Source organism: Eriocheir sinensis, chromosome 15, assembly GCF_024679095.1.
Source record: "Eriocheir sinensis breed Jianghai 21 chromosome 15, ASM2467909v1, whole genome shotgun sequence".
NCBI classification, from domain to species: Eukaryota; Metazoa; Arthropoda; class Malacostraca; order Decapoda; family Varunidae; genus Eriocheir; species Eriocheir sinensis.
Window position 1 is genome coordinate 10,274,664 of NC_066523.1, and position 20,199 is coordinate 10,294,862.

The following is a 20,199-nucleotide window of genomic DNA, read 5'->3' on the forward strand; positions in this document are numbered from 1 at the left end:
CAAACTAGGAAGAGGAAGAAAATATAAAGATGGACGTGGAAATTGGTTTAGGATTTCGAAGATGAGAAGGAAAACAAAGGAAGGATGATGAGGACGAAAATGAGGAAGATCACAAGAAGAAAAAGGAGGAATGTGGACATGTCAAGCAAGTGGTGGGAGACTAGAGGGAATAAAGGAGAAAGCGTAATAAAAGAGGAAAGGAGAGGAAAGGATTTATAGAATGAGGGAGGGAGGAAAGAAAGGTTGAAAAAAGTCTGTCCATGTGGAGGATGGGACGAGACGGAGAGGGACACACAAGAGTAACCCGAGCAAGTGCGTCCAGCGAGGGTTGATGTCAGTCCAAACAGAGGAAGGAAAACAACAGCGTCTGCCGCGCGGACGGAGGGATTAGTGGACAAAGTCGCTAATTAATTACGAGGTGGAGAGGCACAGGCAAGTGACATGTGGTGGGTGGGTAGTGCGTGACTGCCGGGACACACACACACACACACACACACACACACACACACACAACGCCTTCTCCCCTCCCCCACACCCCACATACGCTTTCAAAGCCGATTATGAAAAAAAAATGTGGAAAGCAAATAATGAAAGAAAGAAAACTAGAGCAACAAAAACATTAATAAACCATGCGAAAAAAAATGTAAAGGAGAATAAACAAGAAGGGTAAGGATGGAAAGACGGAAAGGAGAAACGTGATGGAGAAAAATAACGAGAGGTGGCGGTGGGCGGGAGGGGGAAAGGAGGAGGAAAGAAGAGGATGAGGACGAAGTGAAGAGGAGGAAGAGGAGGATGAGGACGCTAGGAGGGGGATGAGAAGAGTGGGAGGAGGGGAAAGGGTCGGACAGAAGTAGGAGGAAGAGGAGGAGAAGAGGGGAAGGGAGGGGAGGGAAGAGGCAAGGGTCGCAGGGACAGACACATGACGCCAGGGGCCGCGGGAGACCAGCTGGACGGCCGCTTATTTACATGTTTTACTCATCACGTCCGACCTTACCCGCGTGCAGCCTCCCTTCCCCCCCTCGGGTCAACACTCACCCCTCCCCTCCTCCTCTTTGCTATATTCGTCCTCTGCGCCTTCCTGTAGCACGCCAGACCCGCCTACAGGCACCCATACGTCTCGACAGACCGCCAGACCTCCACTGCAGTTCACCATCTCCTTGCAGACACCCACCAACCCACTCCTACCCACCCTCTGCAGCTCTCGGAAGCCTGGCATACTACAAAGCACTTTTCGACGCCAATGTGTGAGGGCGTCTGTAGCTTCTGTGGCGTCCCGAGGAGCAGGACCGTCGTGTTTGGACTTCTCGTTTTGCCCTGTAATTCTCGTTCAGTCTCACCTAGTTTTTACTCGTAGCAGGCAGTTAACACAACATGCTGGGGAGGCATAAAAGAGGAACGATATTTTGACACCCACCCCTCGAAGACCTTGGGGCCTGGCCAACATATGGGAGTAATTACACGTGGGGAAAGTGGCGCGGTGGGCGAGCTGAGTGAGGCGGGGGGCAGCTATGTATGTGAGGCTGCAATGACTGAAGGGCCAGGGTGACGTCAGCCTGGGAGGCTGGTGCTGGGGACTGGCGGTGTGGGTGGCGGCCGTCCCAGGCAGGGGCAGCCGGCGGTGGTGGTGGTTAGTAGCAGTAGTAGCAGTGGTAGTGGTGGTGGTGGTGAAGCAAGATGTTCCTGCTGCCACCATCGTCGCTACCCCCTGGCAGTGTCATCACCCCGGCTGCCTCACCCATCATTACTCCACCCTAAATACTCGAGTATCACCGCTAATGACACAATGCACGGCCGTCACCGCCGCCGCCATAAGCAACATAACAGCCATTACAAGATAAGGAACAAGAGTCCTTAAATCCCTCCACCCAGGGACCGCCGCCCTCCGCGCCGCCTTGCCCCCTCACTGAGCACCGCCACATTCATCACCGCCGCTGTCAACACAGATGCACTCTGGAGAACAGCGCGCCGGATAACAAGACCGCGCCGCTAAGAAGGAGCAGAAGTAATAGTAGTGATCGTCCGACCATATGTGGCCTGACGTGAGCTGTGACCCGCGGCCCAGATAAGACAGGGGTCGCCTAGGTACAATAAACAGTGCCCTCACTAGCATCAACACACCATAACAGAGACTTGCACTGGCTCACTTGATTTGAGTGGGAGATAACTTTAAGATAAAATCCATTAGTGGAGGACGTGGTGGCAAAATAGAAAACAGTAATCACGAGTGTTGGGGAGCCGCTGCCCGGCCACTTGGTATGAGTCAGCGCAGGGCCAGACCTCTCCCAGGCCCGAGGAAAGAGTCTCATAAAACCGTGAAGACCCTCCGTAAAAACGCCGTTGTTTCCTCACGACTCGTCACGTCTCCGAAGGGCTAATTTTACTCCTTTCATGTTTACAAAAGCTTCGACAAAGGAATCCGGCTTTTGTCCAAAGAATGAAGCCTTTTCCTTGATACATTAATGCAAGTGTTTATTGTGATAATACCAAAACACACTTTAGGAGATAAAGAGAGGCTTGTGGCGTTCCCTGCCAACTTTGATTAATTTTCACGCGCCGACTTCAGCATCAAGTTTAAAGGGAATCTCCTCCGACTCAATTTAAATGTCTTACCGAATACATTAACCTTCGAACACATGTAGTTGGACACCTTGAAGCGAGGAAAATGATAAAGCAAATGCATCTTCCTTACTAAGTCTTTTTAAGCTATGCCCTACAGGAGACAGAGGGCGTCTTAATGCGGTGGCCGACACTCGCGGCGCCTCGTATCACAAGTGTCCATCGCTTAAACAAATAAACACGTTACTTGATTCTGAAGAGTGTCTGCAAGCCATTAGCGGGCGGCATCTTCGATCAGACCGTTGCCTTCGTTCGTCTCTATATTCTTCCGTATCAGTGACCGAAAATTTGAGAGACAGTGACGCTTTTTTTTCGCATGTGGGTGGAGGAGATTGCTTGTCTGCACGCGGCACTTCACATCAACTCGTCTTTCAGGGCAGCGTTGTAAATTAGTTGTTGTTGGGTTACGAGATCAGTTAAGGAGAGAGAAAGAGAAAGAGGAAATAAATAGTCACTGGCAAATCAAAGAGAACAAGTTAGTAATTTGAGCGTTGGGTATAAAGATCAACGAATGCTCCACCCTGGCACCACCACCACCACCTCCGGATAAAAAGAGGAGGGAGAGAGAGAGTCGCTGCCAAATCAAAGAGAACAAGTTAGCAATCTAAGAGCAAGATATAAAGGTCCACAAATGCCCTCCCTGCTCCACCCTGGCACCACCACCACCACCATTAGCACCACAGCCTCCAGCTCTATATAAAAGTGACCCCTGGAGTGAGCTAAAGCACATGCCCCTGCCTCCCGGCCATCGTGATCGCGCCAACAGACAAACCTCGATGCCTCCTTCCTGCTCATGATGGATGGCGCTACCTTCATCCTCTGCGTCGTGACTCGCCGCTGACGGATGGCGGGAGGCTGGCTATCTTGCTATCAAGCAGATGACGGCGTGTTATCGTAAGTAATGGAGGGGTGATTCTTTTTTTTTTTCAGTGAGAGCACCTTCGTGACAGCCAGTTATGAAGATGCTAACGGACTGGCTCATGCGGTTACTTGACTATGTTGGGAAGGCTGGGTTAAGAATATATGAGATCGTTTACTATCGCGTCATCATAATCTCATTTAGACAGCTTTACATCACCTTCAAGTCCATGTTTTTGAGTGTATGAAGACCTCAGAGCAAGGGTGAAGTTAATGCCGCATCTCACACCTCCGAGTCAGACCTCAGTGACTTGTTTTTAGTTGCTGATGAACAAAACTCGGGATTCCGTTACTCGTACTTCTCTCCTCGGTCCACAATTATGTGTTTTTTATGCTCCTATTTTAGAGTATCACGTGTAACACTTGCAAATTTTGGCGGAGAGTATGCAGAACAATTTAAAAATGCGAGTCCACTTTTATGTTCCGTTTCTTCCTCCTAATTACTGAGTGAGACAAGACGCCGCTGACTTGCTCGTTTTTTGCCGCCTGGCGAGGGGGAACAAGTACGCGGCCTGCTCGGCTTTTCTTCCGGGGATAAACAACAGTACAGCAGAGAATGAACTTGAAAAAAGGATACTCTTACAACCAAGGAGAAAAAAGTAAAACAAACTGAAAACAAACACTACACCCACACTTAAAAAATACAATGAGAGCGTTGTTGTAATTCATATCGCGGACAATATATAATTCCCGGTATTGTTAGGGAAGAAGAATCCGGCGGCCGAGGCTGTGGTGCTGGTGGCGGCGAGACTCATCTCATTACCGGGTGACGTGGCAACAGCGCGGCGTCACCAGTGCCAGATGGTCGTCTTCGCAGCGTCCCCACCTCGACGCCCACAATTTATCACCATCTCCCGCTCCCCCTTCATTAACCTCGTCTCGTTGATAAAGTGACCAACACCGCTGCTCGCCTACACGCCCTCCTCCCTCCCTTCCTCGGCGACGGTCACGTGTTCAGCGATACGCAGCGACGTGAACGAGGCCAATTACTGGTCACGCCAAAGAGGAACCAACGCAGAGTGAAAAGGAATGTTTATCTCGCTGATATCGGCCGATTGTGTATTCATCGTCTTGCTCCTCCTGCCTCGTTCATCTTCCGCGCCAACGATGCCAAGGAGGAGAAAAAAAGTGAGTGTACCTCGCGACACGAATACCAGTCAGTAGGTGGCGGGCGATGCGGGAACTTAATGAGAACAAACACACGAGCCACTGACTAGCTTAGCAGAGTGATGACGTCACCGTGAGTCAGGCCGGGTGGCGGCGCTGGCGGAGATGGGCAAGGGGGGCGGGGGTAGGCTGTGCAGGTGTGACGCTTCCTGCAGCTCCCCCGCCCCTGCCCGCGACACCCTTCCTGCCTGACGAGTTTATGACGAGCCATCACTAGCCTGAGGTCGGTGAAGGGCCGCGCGGATCAGCTGCGTGTGGTTCAACTCGTCTTTATTAACACCACGACAGCACCACCTGACACGCTCAACACTCCCTGCAAAATATGGCCTGTCTCGCCTCTCTTTATCTTTGTCTTGCATATCATATGTGCAATTACACACACACACACACACACACACACACACACACACACACACACACAATTATATATATATAGATAATTTATATATATATATATATATATATATATATATATATATATATATATATATATATATATATATATATATATATATATATATATATATATATATATATTTTATAATGTATGAGTTGCAGGCTGCAGACAGGCGGCAGTGGTCGCCGGCCTACATGACACTGGCGTATTAATTCCAGGATGCAGCCTCCTCCCCCCCATAAATGTCCCCCGCTCCCCCTCCCCTTGGCCGCCCTCACCCGGCCCTGCCCACTCACTGTTGCTCGTTGCGACGCTTCCGTCTTGCGAATTACTTTATTCTCAACTATTATAGTGTAACACCAGAATTAATTCACTTTGCTTAAAGTGGAAAATGCGAGGTTCTCTTCTTTCCTCGCTGAGTGGCACGCGCGTTTATGGTCAAGTGAGGCGGAAGCAGCCTGTATTTTTAGCTCAGGGACGAAAGAATGTGTGCTAAACACAGCTGAAACATTCAGGGCACCGAAGGAGCGATGAGCAATGCATGGCTGACTTAACATATAGTTTTGCATTTTTCAAAGCGCCGCGCCGAGTGGGGACGATCAGGTGAGCGGCAGGGAGGGTCGCCCCCGCCCCGCCGCCGCCCCTCCCTGGATGCCGCCGGGCCGCGTTGCAGCGTCATGAATAAATTAAGATGAAGTGCGGCTGGTGTCGCACGTGCCCGGCCGGCGCCAGCCTCCCGGGGGCGGGCCACTCCTGCAGGAAGAGCCTCGTTACCAACTTGTCGAGGGACACTCAGGATGTACTTTTTTAGTTCTTATTGCCCGCCGACTACCCGGCCTTGATGGCGTGGGTGTAAGTATTACCTATCCGGCTCTTGTGGCCCTCTTACCCGGGCTGGCCAAGGCTCGCTGCCCTCACGACTCAGGCCAATTTCGTCCTCCCTTCGCCAGCTGCTGTTCTTACCCCCGGGGACGCGGACGGCTTATATTCCTCGCACTGACCCCTTGACCTCTTGCTCAAAGCGCCTCAGCTCATCCTGTGGGGCCTCGCCACCTGCTGTGGATAACGACCCTCCGCCACACCTCGGCCTAATCCTTCTCGTCTGCCCCCATAAAAAGACGGACCTCCGCCTCCTCCTCCCACACCGCCCCTCTGACCGCACCATACGAACATATCAGGACTAAAGTCTTGAAAATGTATTTTTGTTTTGCTGCCATCATGATTTTTCAACTTAGAATTGCCCAAAATAAAGATAAAAATTAATAAATCTATTTTCAACGTGTTCTAATTATAGTTTTAATGATATACCACTGCAGGGGAGCATTGTATAGTAGAAAATGAGACACTAACATACACACAAAGCGAGCGTAGGTTGGAAAGATTAAGAAAAGGAAGTGGAAGGGAGGAAATAAACAACAATAAAAGAAGAATACAAACATACGGTCAAATGCAAAGTAACAGAGAAACTCCGCGGCGGAGGAGCAGCAGGGACCGGGAGCAGAGGGGGGAAGAGGAGCTTCCACACCCTGAGGACCAACACGGCCACTCAGGGTCCGCAGGGAGGGTGAGGGAACCGCGCAGTGCCTGGCGCGAGGACCCGACCAGCCAGTCCTTCCTCGGGGCGCGCTGACCACTGCCCAGGGCAACACCGGAAGGCGGGGCCGCCACCACACCTGCGGCCCGGCCCTCGCAGGTAGCCGCAACAATAATGCACCTGCCGCCACCACCCGACCCGCCGCCATATGGACGGCTGCTCTGACCCCCGGCTGGCTGGCGTACCGAGTAATGGCACACTTTATTGGCGTGGTTACGGACGCAAGGGTCGGGGTGGGTATGGATTACAGGTAACGAGTTGTAATGGCGGGAGGAATGACTGCTGTGGCGGCCCTGGAGGTAGCCGGGGCTGTGGAGGGGCGGGGTGACGGTCAACAGCACGTCAGGAGGAAGTAAGAGTGTCCTTCGTGCACAAAAGACTCAATTCAATAAAATTTTCAAGGTGAAATAAGAGCCCGAGCTTAACATGTATATAGAAGGGACGAGAAATGCGGTAGTTTCGTGAAATTGAAAGTATTAAGAATTTCCTTGTTACTCGTTTGCTTTCCTACATTTCAGGCCACGAAAAAAAGTATCGCTTTTGGAAGAAATTTGGCAACATTTGAAACACGATGTTACCTGTTTGCTAGATCATTAATATCTTAAATTTAAATGGAATTTTTAAGAGAAGACGATTTCAATAAAAAAATACTGAGCAAATATGTGTTCAATGTCTCATTTTCCAGAATTAACGAGGGCAAATGAATAACATAAAAAAATATGACCGAAGTAATCATAAATTAATGCCACTGAAAAAAAAAAATAACGTAACTGGAAAGGCGGGGAAGGAAGTGAAAACATGTAAAGGTGTACCGAGCAAGCCACAGCCAGACAGGTGAGAGGCAGGCAGACAGGCAGGCAGGTGGACAGTGCAGGAAGACAGGAAAGCAAGGAAGCGTGCCTCGGGGCCGGCAGGTGTGTGTGTGTGTGTGTGTGTGTGTGTGTGTGTGTGTGTGTGTGTGTGTGTGTGTGTGTGTACTTGTTTAGTGTTTGTTTGTTTGTTTGCTTGTTTGTTTATTTGTGGTGTGTGTGTGTGTGTGTGTGTGTGTGTGTGTGTGTGTGTGTGTGTGTGTGTGTGTGTTGTGTGCTAGTGATATTCCTAAAAATAAAAAATAAACTTCACCGGCGTTTCCTTGAAAAGACACTTAGTAACTCTGATTCGCCTTTCTGGACATTCCCCTACCAAGCTCACACATACTATTGATCATTTTTCTTTTCAAGCCTACACCCAACCCAACAGAACACTCCCCTGTCAAGTCTAAACTCCGCTGAATTTTCCCATATTCAAACCTAACCTACCCTAACGCAACACTACTGGTAATATATGTACCCTACTGAACGCTCTCCTACTGAAACCTTTGCATTCTACCGTTGACTCCCTTACCTAGCCTAACCTACACTACAATAGTCACTTCCTCCCCTGAGTCCTGACCAAGCCTGCAGTGCACTCCCGACCTAACCTACAATCTATATACTAAACACTTCCTTCCCTGACCAAGCTTGCAGTACACTCCCGTTCGTCCTGTTCGCCGTGTCGCCTCGCTCCTGGGGGTGAGTGCAGGCAAGTCCAGGCGAGCCGTGGAACCCAGCGAGTGTGACGACCTTACATACGGACTGACTCTCATTATCCAGCGCGTGGCCCCGGGCGGTGTTGGCTGTGGCCGAGGGGTCAGGGTTCCGCCGGCCTCACCACCACCAGCACCACCACCACCTTCGTAATCACCACCACGACGGACTGCCAGCACAACCACACCCATCACCACCATATTCCCACCACGATCACCTTCCACCCTTCCCTCTGTATAGCTCCATCACCACTCCACCTTTCACCATCATTACCAACACAATCACACACCCCAACACCACCATACACTGCCATCACTACCACCAATCTCAACCACAACCACCTCCTGTCTCCTGTCTCCTGTCTGGTGGTTCCCACTAATATCAATCTCCCCAACAACTATTACAACCACCACCACCACAATATTCCGCAGGATCACCACCACCACCACCTCCTTCCCCCGCCCCCACCCACCCACCAATTACTGCAAAAAGACTGAATATGCAAGAAAAGTGAGTCGGTCAACGGCAAAGGAAAGGACATGAATCGGTAGAAAAACCGTATCATTACATTAATGATCTCAAGAACAAGTAAGAAGCTCCCCGTACTATATATATTTTTATGTGTATTTCGGAAATGTTTTACTGAACGAATTGGAAGACTTATGATGGTTAAAATTCTGTTGAGTGGAAAAAAAAACTCAGAAATGGACATGGTATTATAACTTCTTACACATTTTTTTCGCAAACTGGAAGAAAAATTAATTAGTCCACACGAATATTGATACTCGACTGGTGTAAATATTTTCACTAACTTAAACAAGAAAAAAGTACGTCTGATCGAAGTTAATGTAGGCGAAAAACCACCTCCAATGCACGAATTTCTTTGTTTCAGGCCGGAAATTACTATATAGACAGAGGTAGCCGGGGGGCGGGGCCAGACAGGTGCGCCGCGCTGGTAATCACGGGTCCAGGTAGCCCACTGACCCACTCGCGGACTGGTAAGGTTCCCAGCGGCAGGACCTCGACTGTTTCACCGCTTGATCGGAGCTGTCCTCGGGAAGGCTCCAGTGAAGAAAAGGGCGTACCGTGAACACAACGACAAGGAAGCGACGATTCAGCACGCTTTGAGAGCCAGAGAAAAGGTAAATGATCAAGGGAAAGGAAGGCGGGGCTCACTGACGACGTCCAACAACAGGGTAAGGAAGGGGAAGTCTGAGGGAGGGACCGAACTTGGGTAAATCCATAAAAATCCTCAAAGGGAAAATTATAACTACTGAGGGAGAGACTGTGACACGAGGGTTTATTAATTCTCCCTTTTTTCTTTTTTACTTCATGCCCATATGTTGCAGGCGTCCACCCACCCGTGTGTTCTTCTCTGCGGGGTTGGGAGGAATTTGTGTTGGTTCGTACTCCTGATCGTAAAGTAGAGAAAAAGGTAAAATAATAGAAGGGAAAAAAAGGGCCCGGACAGGAAACCACCGCGATTCTCCGTCACCCATCACTCCACTTGTAAGGTTTTATGGCCTCGGGTTGATATTTGCCGGGAAATGAAATAAAGAAAAAAAGAGAAAAAAAAAGTGCGGAAACTTACCACAATCTATGACCGAAAAAAAGGGTAAAATTGACCTCCCGCATTTCTTTTCTTTTTTCTTTTTTCTTTTTTGCACATTCAAGCGACCACCAGCACCACCACCTCCTTCGACCGCCGACCGCCACTACGGAAACCAGAATTGCATGAAACTAACCTTAAGAATATTTTTTAGGGGTATATAAAAATAAAAAACGAAGGACAGTCAGCCAGTCAGTCAGTCCGTCACGTGACCCTGGTGAAACAATGCAAGGTGGCGACAACAAACAAACAAACAAACAAAACAAAAATACAATGAAAAAAAATAGAAAAAAACACGACCTTGAGGTATAACTAAAAAAAAAAAAAAAAAGGAAAGAACGATTTTTAAAGTGAAATGTAAGGATGTGGAAAAGGCGAAGAGAAAGAGAGAGAAAGAAATGGCGGGGAAAAAGGTGAGAGAGAACGTAAATATGGGAACGAGAGAGTGAGGAATAAGTAAGGAAGGAAGGAGGGCCAGAGGAAAGAGGGAGTAAATAAAGAGGAGGAGGAGGAGGAGGAGGAGGAAGAGGAAGGGCGGGAAGTAAGTAAAGAGGGAAGAAAGCTCGTTCCCCTGGCAAGACCGGACACCTTACTCCCCCCCACCCCCCTACCCCCCTACCCCCCTCCATACACTACCACAAACGACCTCCCCCCCCACTCAACACCACCAACACCTGCAGCAACACCAACACCGCAAGCACCACCACCAATAGGAATACTACTACGTAATTCACAAAAAACAAAACAAAAAAAACACTACCACTACAACCACCCCAAATACCCCCACCACTAACATCATCACAGCCACCACAGTGCTATACCAATACATCACCACCACCACAATATACGACCACTACCATCACAACCACTCCAAACACCCCCACACACCACCATCACCAACACAATCACAACCACAACAATGCCATCAATACTATCACCACACCACAACTACCATCACAACAACCACTACCACCACCACAATCACTACCACTACCACCACCACATCCAATACCAATCCCAAACAAAAAGAACCCACCTTACATACACCCCTCTCCTCGACCTCTCGTCACCCCCACCACCACCACAACACCGGCCACTCATCACCCCGTAAGTGGAGGTCACCACTGCGCAAACACCACCCCGCACGCCAACACAGGGCCCGTTTTCTTCTTATCGCCGCCCGTACCGCATTAACAACCAGAAGCAACATCCCTCTCAGGCGGCGGCGATGGTGGTGGTGACGCCAAGCAGCCGAGGAGAGTTACTGCCGCTCTTATCGCATCGCTTGTTGTGGTATGCTTCATAAACAGTAGCAAAGAGAAGTGCGAACAACCTCTCTAAGACAACCATTGCTTTCTGTGTATCAAGTGGTAGTTAACGTGTTCAAATATAGCTTCTTAAGAACGGAAGACAATTGTAATGGTGATAATAACAATGATGATAATAATAATGATAATAATAATAGTAATAACAACAACAATAAGAGCAATGTCAACATCCTGGGGAGGGTCCGAATTCTGGAAACAATTGTGCGTGTGTCCCCTCGGAAGGCTGGTGTGACATCCGGAAGGGCGAGGAACCGCGGCCCAGACACACAAAGGAGGCGCTGCCCCAGCACGGAGGCGGCCTCGACCTCGCCACACAAAAGCCTCCACACGGCGCATGTTTCTCTGGCCGCGACACCCACCCACACACAATAGCGAGGGTCATCTTAGGAGGATGTGAGGCTTTCGCTTTGTGTATAATATATAAAAAAGCCAAACGTGTCGAGAAATTCCTGACACATCATCATTTAAAGCTACAAATGCCATGGAGAGTCAAGGACGTGAATTTATGTATGTATGTGAGGCAACGAAAAGGAAAAGAAGGGACACACGGTGAAGGTAACTGTCGCATTATGTGGCTGAGATCTCAAGGACTGAAAGTTTGTTAGCACGACGAAAAAATGAGACAAGAAACTCTCTTGCCGCGGCGGCCCCGAGTGGTGGCCCCCGGCGGCAGGTGGGAGGGCCTCGGGTTAGGTTGTGGGCGAGGGGGTCGGGCGGTCGAGGTCCGGGAACAAATGTGTGTCTTCCCCCTGGCGCCGGCCCGCAATGGACAGGAAGGGGCGCCAATAAAAGAAGTCAGGCGCCGGGGACGGGCCAAAATACGGCTGTCGGTGGCCTCCCCGCTATCGTTCGGCGGCGTCTGGGGGCGCCGGGAACCATTTGGCTGTGTGTGTGCAGCTCTTCAAGGCCCACTAAGAAAGTCTCCATTTTGAGCGCAATAACGACCAGCACCAAATAAATTACCCCTCGGTCAACTAACATACCCTTCACATAAAACGACTAACACGCAAGGCTTTACCCCAAAACTAAAATACATCACACCGGACAATGGAGGCAGCATGTATGTCAGTTCTAGTTCGGCAATTCGAGGATAATTAGCGTTAGCCCTTAGAAGCTTTGGGCCATTTCTCCCCTCGCTCCTGACCCGCTCGTGCGCTCCGACTATACGGGAGTCCGGGAGGGAGCGAGAGGGAGGTGCGTCGGGGCGGAGGAAGTCATGGCTACGTTGCTGATAAACCGTCTAGAGGGAGAGAGGGAAAGCAAGAGGAGGAGAAAAGCAAACGAGACGCGTGTGTGTGTGTGTGTGTGTGTGTGTGGGGGGGGGGGGGGCAGAGAGAGAGAGAGAGAGAGAGAGAGAGAGAGAGAGAGAGAGAGAGAGAGAGAGAGAGAGAGAGAGAGAGAGAGAGAGGCGCAGAGACAGTGAGAGAGAGCTCGGAAGATGGGGGAATAAGAGGGAATGAGATAAGGGAACTGAGAGGATGAGGGTGACTAGGAGGAGGAGAGCAGAAGGAGCAGGAGGAAGAGGATGAGGAGGAGCTTGGAGCCGGGGAGAGAATAAGGCGAGGAGGAAGGAGCGGGAGCAAACATGACCCCTCAATTAGCCTTATGATCCAGAACCCAGACGGCCGGGCACTGCAGGTTTGTTTTGGCGGCTCCGTCTCTGATTTACTCCGACGACCGCGGCACCGAAATGAAATGGAAGATAACGAGCGAGTGTCTTCGTAAAGGAGGGGGCGATGAAGGTTTATGGCGATTATTGGCATTTACGGAAACCTGACCCGGAAGCGCTGCATTAGCCGTAGTTTTGCTAATAACGTTGGAAGGGAGATCTTAGGAGGGACGATATGACTTAGGATTGGACATAAAATCTATCTTATTTTCCTTTTCTTGGGTAGTATAAAAGTAAATTTTGACTTTCATCTTAAGAGTATTGTATGCTTGAGCGTAGAAATTTGTCCTTTTTCGTATATTACCAAACTAACAAATGCTTCTCGTCACATGACCAGGAGACGTTCTGGAACCCTGTAACCTCTCTCAACCAATCCATTCCCAATACACCCCCAGCCGAGTACTCACCGGAGTCAGTGGTGTTGGCCTCTGCATCTTGAGTGCTTCGCGGCTTCTTCCTCGCAGGAGCGTCGTCTTCGTCGTCTCTCTTGCGTTTTTCATCGGCCTTACTATCATCGCCGTCCCCCGTGACGGTGGCGGGACTGGCCGGGTTGGAGGGCCCCTCGGAGCCCACGTCACCATTATGGTCTCTCGTGGCCGAGGGCGGGGCGCTGGCAGGGGCGTCCTGCTCCCCCGAAGACGCGTCCTGACCGCAGGGCGCACTGGGAGCCTGACAGTTGTGGACCTTGTGCTGGATGAAGCGGAGGATGTCGGCCAAAAGAAAGTCCTTCTGGCACACCCCACACGTCAGCACGTCGGCACACTCGCCCGCGCCGTCACCTGTAAAAAGAGGGACATCAGAACACTGCTGCGTCACCACGGTGGGAAGAGTGGCTCAAAGTTATGAATGGCATCAAATAAAAAGACAAACTCTTAAGTGAAAAATATATTTGAGTCGTAAAAGAAACTTATTTTATGCGATAAATTAATTGCTGAAACCACAGAATTAAGAGAAAAGGTGATTGCCTGAAGCGTCCTTCGGCGGCGAAAAGAACCTTGTGAGGATATACAAATATTTAATGCCCAGCCAGGCGGACTGACAGGCTTGAGGTGTAAATAGTTAAGCGGCTTTTTCCATATAACCTTCCGGGTCCTGAGAGTCATCGTGCTGCTCACGGCTTCATCATCGACTCATTGGACGACATAAATTCGCTAAGTAATCGAGGAAGCTAAAAGGGTGTTGTAGAGAGAGATTCGATACCCCGAACATGATAAACGAGCGCCCGCTGCTGAGGGTCGGATCTTCCAACCTGACGCACGAGTGTAAAATCGAAGCTTTGTCACTGTCACGGCCACATTATCAGCGCGGCGCTCCGGCCCGCCGCTTATCTTGCCTTTTTATAAGTTACTGGATTTATCATTTTCTTTCGGATCACTTGCTCTTTCTGTCGTTACAGAGAAAAATATGGAGTTTTTTGTGTACTTTATTTGTATCGGTAAGTATATATTTGTTGCCCGTGTCGCTGGCCATCACAGAAAATGTTTGCACATTTATTATTTTTCCGTAAATCTACGTCTTCTGGCACATCTGAAATACTACAGATATGAACTGAGGCAGACGCTCCCGTGCTATACATTCGCGGTGTTCGCGGCGTGAGCATCACCATGGAAACATCAGATCAGAGCGACAGAGTGTGAGGACGTGTTGCTGAGAGTTGTGGTCAGCCATGTGAAAACACATCATTAACGAAGTTCACATGGACGGCGGCGCTGCGGTGACAATGGGACGCAACCCTGGGGCGATATGACGAATTGGGTGGCTTGGCATTGTGGTGGGCCGCCGCCGCCACCACTACACAAAATCCCTCACTTGTAAAGAAAAATAGTCAGTGGGGTCCAATTTAAAAGTGGCACCCCTCGACAACTGTCCTTATCAGAGGGTGGGGGACTGATCGATCACGCGCGTCCACGGCGCTAGCCAGCCGATTCTCCAATTTCTCATGCGGGGTGATTTACTGTCCTCGTCCGTCCTCGTCGAAGGCTCGTATCTCAGCGGCAGACAGTCCGCCGAGGCACGCCACTCGTCTTGCGCGGGAAAGATACAAAAAACCGAAGATATGCTAAGAGGATAATGTGATTGTGAGTTCGATATCTGAATATTCATCGTGCTCGCCCCGCCCTAACTCCATTCCTCCTCATTTTCCCTCCTGGCCACACCAAGTCGGTATAACTAAGGCGCCTGAGGGTGACCACAGCGGGGCAGGGTCCGGGGGGGAGGGAGAGAGGGGGGGAACGAAGAGGGAGCGTCAGCGTCACAGCAGTACGCCACAATGAGCAAAATGCGGCTGGCGTTTCTCATATACAGAGAGAGAGAGAGAGAGAATCTTTCATATTACCTTTATTTTACTTTCGCAACTTCTTGGTTAACGTTCGCGTATGAGCAGTCCTCGGGAACAAGTAAATTAAAGTCACATAACGCGGCTCGAAAAAAATCCTCTCCAACATGAAGTTCTGAGTCAAAACCTGGTCTGGGCAAACACACAAGACTGCCCGGAGTTCGCCAGCACCTCAATGCCGCCCTCCCCAAGGCCGCGTTCCCTGTGACTGTCATCCGCCCCGCCAGCAGAGGCCAAGTCGAGTCCTTGTGACATTCCTGGCCCGATATTTGAGACTAAAATCACCGATGTGGTCGCCCCTCCCGGCTAAACACAGGACTAGGCGAGGCTCTTCAGGCTGTCTCCCCGCCGCCCCACGTTGGCGTCTGGGGTCCTTGAGGCGCCGGGCGTGTTCCAGGGAGGTCCGCCGAGTCCTTCACCTCCGTGGTCTTGAGTGAGTTAAAGAGGCGGCCAGAAAAAAGGGGGATGCCAGTTCCAAGAAATCGCTCGTTCTTCGCACGCTTCCCCGAAAATTAGTTAAGTTGGGAGTTAAAAGAAATTCCATCCACGCAACACACGCGTCGTTGAATTTTGCAATGTTTTGTTTACGAGGCGACAAGTTTTAATATTACAAATAATAATGAATAATACCGCCGGGAAAACCTATTTTGGATGAAGACGATAAAAGTTTTCGTCACGCAATCCATGCCTGTGGTGCCCCCTGGTGGCGGCCAGCAAACAGAGGCGGCGGAGACAGGTCTGGTGGGCGGGGCAGCGGAAGGAGGGGGGTAGGGAAGGGGGGACGCCTGCTGAGCTGTTTGTTTTAACCTCAAGACCCTGATGTCACTTATCCCGCAGGTTCTAAAAACGTCAGCTGAATGAGGAACACCACCACACCAGCGCCGCCTCACCTACCGGGCACGGGGAGGCGAGGAGAGCCGTGGCGTCAGAAGCAAAACATAATGAAAGAGGCGAGTCGTATCAGGTGTGGGTGACGTGGAGAATAATTGCACTCACCCGCCAGCATCCTGACTTCTAGCCCTCACCCGCCCTCCACCCACCCACCCATGCACGCCACCCTCCGCCCACACGCCGTCGCTTTATCTAATAAAAGCTCCCGTGTGGTCAGTGTTTATTTAGGGAATCCACAGCGCAGCGTTAACCGTAAAACTGCAGTTATGTCGTCGCCGTGAATTGGGAAAGTAGGATTATTAACCTCCTCAAGGAACGCAAACTGAGACAGGCGCAGCAAAACGCAGGAAATAAGGATGATTATGCACTTCTTGCGACTAAACTGGTTACGAGTGAAGCTTACACCGCTAACCTCCTCTAAGAGTTCAGCATGACACCCTAACTTCTTTTTATGTCATGATGTAAAACAAACCGACTGAAACACCGAGACACAAATCAGGTCTGTTTAGGACGCGGCACAAAGAAGAACAACACACAGACACGACCATCGCATCGGTTCCCTCGAGGATCACCCCCCAAGACCGCCTCGAGCTAGCAAGACCTGGTTATAGCCCTTTGCCTGGGGTTGAGGCGAGGCAGGAGGGACGCCAGAAAGCCGGAAAGGAGGGAGCGTGGGTCCTCCAGGCCGCCTGTCGTCGTTTAACACCTCGAAGTCGGTATCGCGGACGCTCGGAAGGGGGTGTGATAAGCTGGCAACTCACACAAATAGGCGTAAGTGCACTTTATTGAGCAGCTCTGTCAGGCCACGCGCCCACGGGTCTGAGGGAGGGAAGGAGAGGGTGGTGCAGGGAGGAAAGGGCAGAGGGTGCTAGATGGGGAGGGCAGGGTAATGCATGAGGTAGTGGTGGTGGTGGATGAAGTGTGAATTGTTGCAGGGTGTTATTATGGTGTTGTTGGTTGTGGTGATGCTGAGGGTGATACGGTGGTGGTATTGGTGGTGGTGGTAGTGAAGTGTGGATTACAGTAAAGGTTGTGGTGGTGGTGGTGGTGGTGGTAGTGGTGGTGGTGGGTTTGGTGGTAGTGGTGGTGGTGGTTTTGGTGGTAGTGGTGGTGGTGGGTTTGGTGGTAGTGGTGGTGTTAAATGCAGGAGTGGTATTGTGGATTGTAGTGGTGAAAGTGAGGGTGTGGGGAGAATTATTATTATCGGAGTGAGGTATTGTGGTGGTGGTGGTGATAAGTGGATTGTGGTGGTGGAGGAAAGGGTTAAGGTTGTGGTGGGTTGGGGTGACAGGCGAGACGCGTGTGGGATGTGGGTCATGATGGTGTGGCGTGGGCTGTGGCGCTGGCCGGGTGGGTGTTGTGTGGGCTGTGGTGGAGGCGGTGGAGGTGTTGGTGGTGGTGTTGGGGGTGGTGGTGGTGTGTGGGTAGTGCTGCGTTGTAGAGCACATACCGTTAAGTCTAGCCGTGTATGTGTGTGTGTGTAATTCACCACGGCCTGATCACGAGTTGGACTCGCTTTCGCCAGCAGGTACCCTCACGACGTGAGCAAGTGCTCATTTTGTCGATCTCTGGGTACTGCCAGGACCTCACACACCACACACCCCATCCCCCTGCCTGAAGGGGGGACAGTAACCACTCCTAGTCAACGGAAAGAATCCGGCCTGAGCGGGGCTCGAACCGCTGACTGTTTGGCCGTGAAGCCTTACAGCGCTTCGCTCTACCCGATTGAGCTTCCAGAGCGGTGTGTGTGTGTGTGTGTGTGTGTGTGTTCCACGTGGCTGCCTGGCTGGCCTCCGTGGGCGCCGCAATGCACGGCCGTGTTAATCGCTTTGCGCAACAACTACCTGAGAAGACGGTCACGTGGAAACATGATTAAAAAAAATAATAATAACGTCACGGTAGAATTCACTCAGTCACACACACAAAAAAAAATAATATCAGGAACACAGTAGCTAAAAAACAAAAAAAGTTGGGGAAGATGCATCTAACGGTATTGATAAAATTTAGAAAACTACAGACACAATCTTCGTAAACTAATGGGGTAAAAAAAAAAAAATAGTAAGAGTAGCATGTTCTAAATAAATAACGCATACATTAAATTTCTGAGAAAAATGAAAACATGAAAAAAAGATAAAACTCCCCCCTTGAAAGAAAAATCAGACGCCGCCATTCTCTCAGCGGACAACCCTCAAACAACCCATCAGACAACCCCATTTCCCGGGCCCCAGCACCGGATTACCGCACCCCCGCCACGCCTCGCCCATCGCCGCCCCCCCCTCAGCTCCAGCCTCAGCCCTACCCATCACCCCGCCCCCCTAGCCCAGAAGTACATATATAAGATGTATAAAATCTGGCGCAAGGGTCTGTGGGCGAGGGTTACGACCTTCGAGCCGCCTGGTTACGGCCGCCTCCTGTGACCAGTGGTTCCTCCAGGCCTCCCTCCTCTCTTTCTCCTTTTCCCTCACTCCCTCGGCTCTTCCTTCCTTCTACGTAGTTCCTTTGGCTTTGTCTCTCTCTTCCTCCCTCTTTCTTGGATCCCTCGCCCCCCTCTCCCTTCTCTCTTCATGTTTGTCTTGTCTTATTCCTTCCTGATTCCTCATGTCCTGCTTATTTCCCTTGTGTTGCCTCCTCTCCGCCTTCCTCCCTCTCAGCATCAGTCCCTTTACGTCCTCCAGAGTTGCCTCCCTTCCTCCCGCCTCCTTTCCGCCGTGTCCACTTCCTCCCTCCACCGCCTTCCCTTGTGCCACTTTCCCTTCCTCCGCTCCCCTGCATCCAGATCCTGCCGGCTTGGTTCCCTCGCGACGCAGTGCCACAACTCCCTAATGACAGACAACGTAAACCGACTTGTTTGTGTAACATTCAGATAACTTTTCACTATAATAACGAATACTTGTCCCAATGATATATAAGAAAAAAGTGTGATGATTTTACTTTTCGCATTTTTTTCCCCGTTGCAACTAAAATGATCGATGAGACTGTGAGGCGACACGAAATCAATAACTTGCAATTTAGAGGACGTTATTAAGGCCATTCGGAGATACGTTTTACTACAGGGACCTACATTACGCACATCTGGGGAAGCAATGACTAATTCCACGCTCTGATGAGTATTAGGAATTCTCGTGACAGGAAAGTATACTGAGAACAGTGACTTGTGTTTACCGTCCATTTATATATTATTTACTGCACAACAACATAAATGAGAGCACACACACACACACACACACACACACACACACACACACACACACACACACACACACCGTTTATCGCTTACGTGACCGTCATTTGGGTTTGAGAAAGGTGAGGCAGTGCGAAAACCTGAAAACTGATGAACATTTTAAAAAAGCAACAATAAAATTCGAGCTGAGGATGGGAGGAGTGGGTGGAGAGGGGGAGAGGGAAGGGAAAAAGGAGGGGCTGTGATGGTCCGCTGGCAGATGGGGCGGTGGGAGGATGGGAATGACGAGGAGAGTGGGAAAAGGGGGTTGGGAAAGATGGGGGCGGTGGGGGCGGGTCAGTGGGCGACAATGGTGAGGCCTTTTTGTCCTGCACAGATGATCGGGGTGTGGGGGAGGGGGGAGGAGGGGAGGGGGAAAGAGGGAAGGTAAGGATGAATGGAAGGAGTATGGATGCAAGATGGTGAACGAACAAACTAACGGAGACAGAGAGAGAGAGAGAGAGAGAGAGAGAGAGAGAGAGAGAGAGAGAGAGAGAGAGAGAGAGAGAGAGAGAGAGAGAGCTGGAGAGAGAGTATACATAACACAGGGAGGGAGAGAGGGAGAGAGAGGGAGAGAGAGGGAGGAGAAAGGGAAAGAGGGAGTCACATAGAGAGGAAAGGTCGACGCGTGGGAGGAGGGAGGAATGGACCAGAGGGATGGAAGGCAGTACAGTATATAGGGGAGGGAAGAAGGGGAGGGAAGAAGAGAGGGAGGGGCGGAGGAGGGGCTGCCGGCCGTTGTGTACCCTCGCATCGTAGGTCACACGGAGAAACATTTATCTAAATTCTCAATCGAGGATATTAGTGGCGCTTTGTTGCCGCATCTTTGTCGCCGCGAGCCCCGACTTTTATAGCGACAAAACATTTTTCACCCGCGTCCAGGGGCAGCG

General features: G+C 50.6%; 1 protein-coding gene across 1 annotated transcript in view; it reads right to left on the reverse strand.

Moving 5' to 3' along the window:
- LOC126998894 (B-cell lymphoma/leukemia 11A-like) overlaps positions 1-20,199 on the reverse strand; it is an 80,630-nt gene that overhangs the window by 40,992 nt on the left and 19,439 nt on the right. Inside the window, exon 2 of the mRNA XM_050861096.1 lies at positions 13,271-13,642. Within this exon, the coding sequence (XP_050717053.1) occupies positions 13,271-13,642 (372 nt within the window). The remainder of the gene's footprint in view (positions 1-13,270; positions 13,643-20,199) is intronic.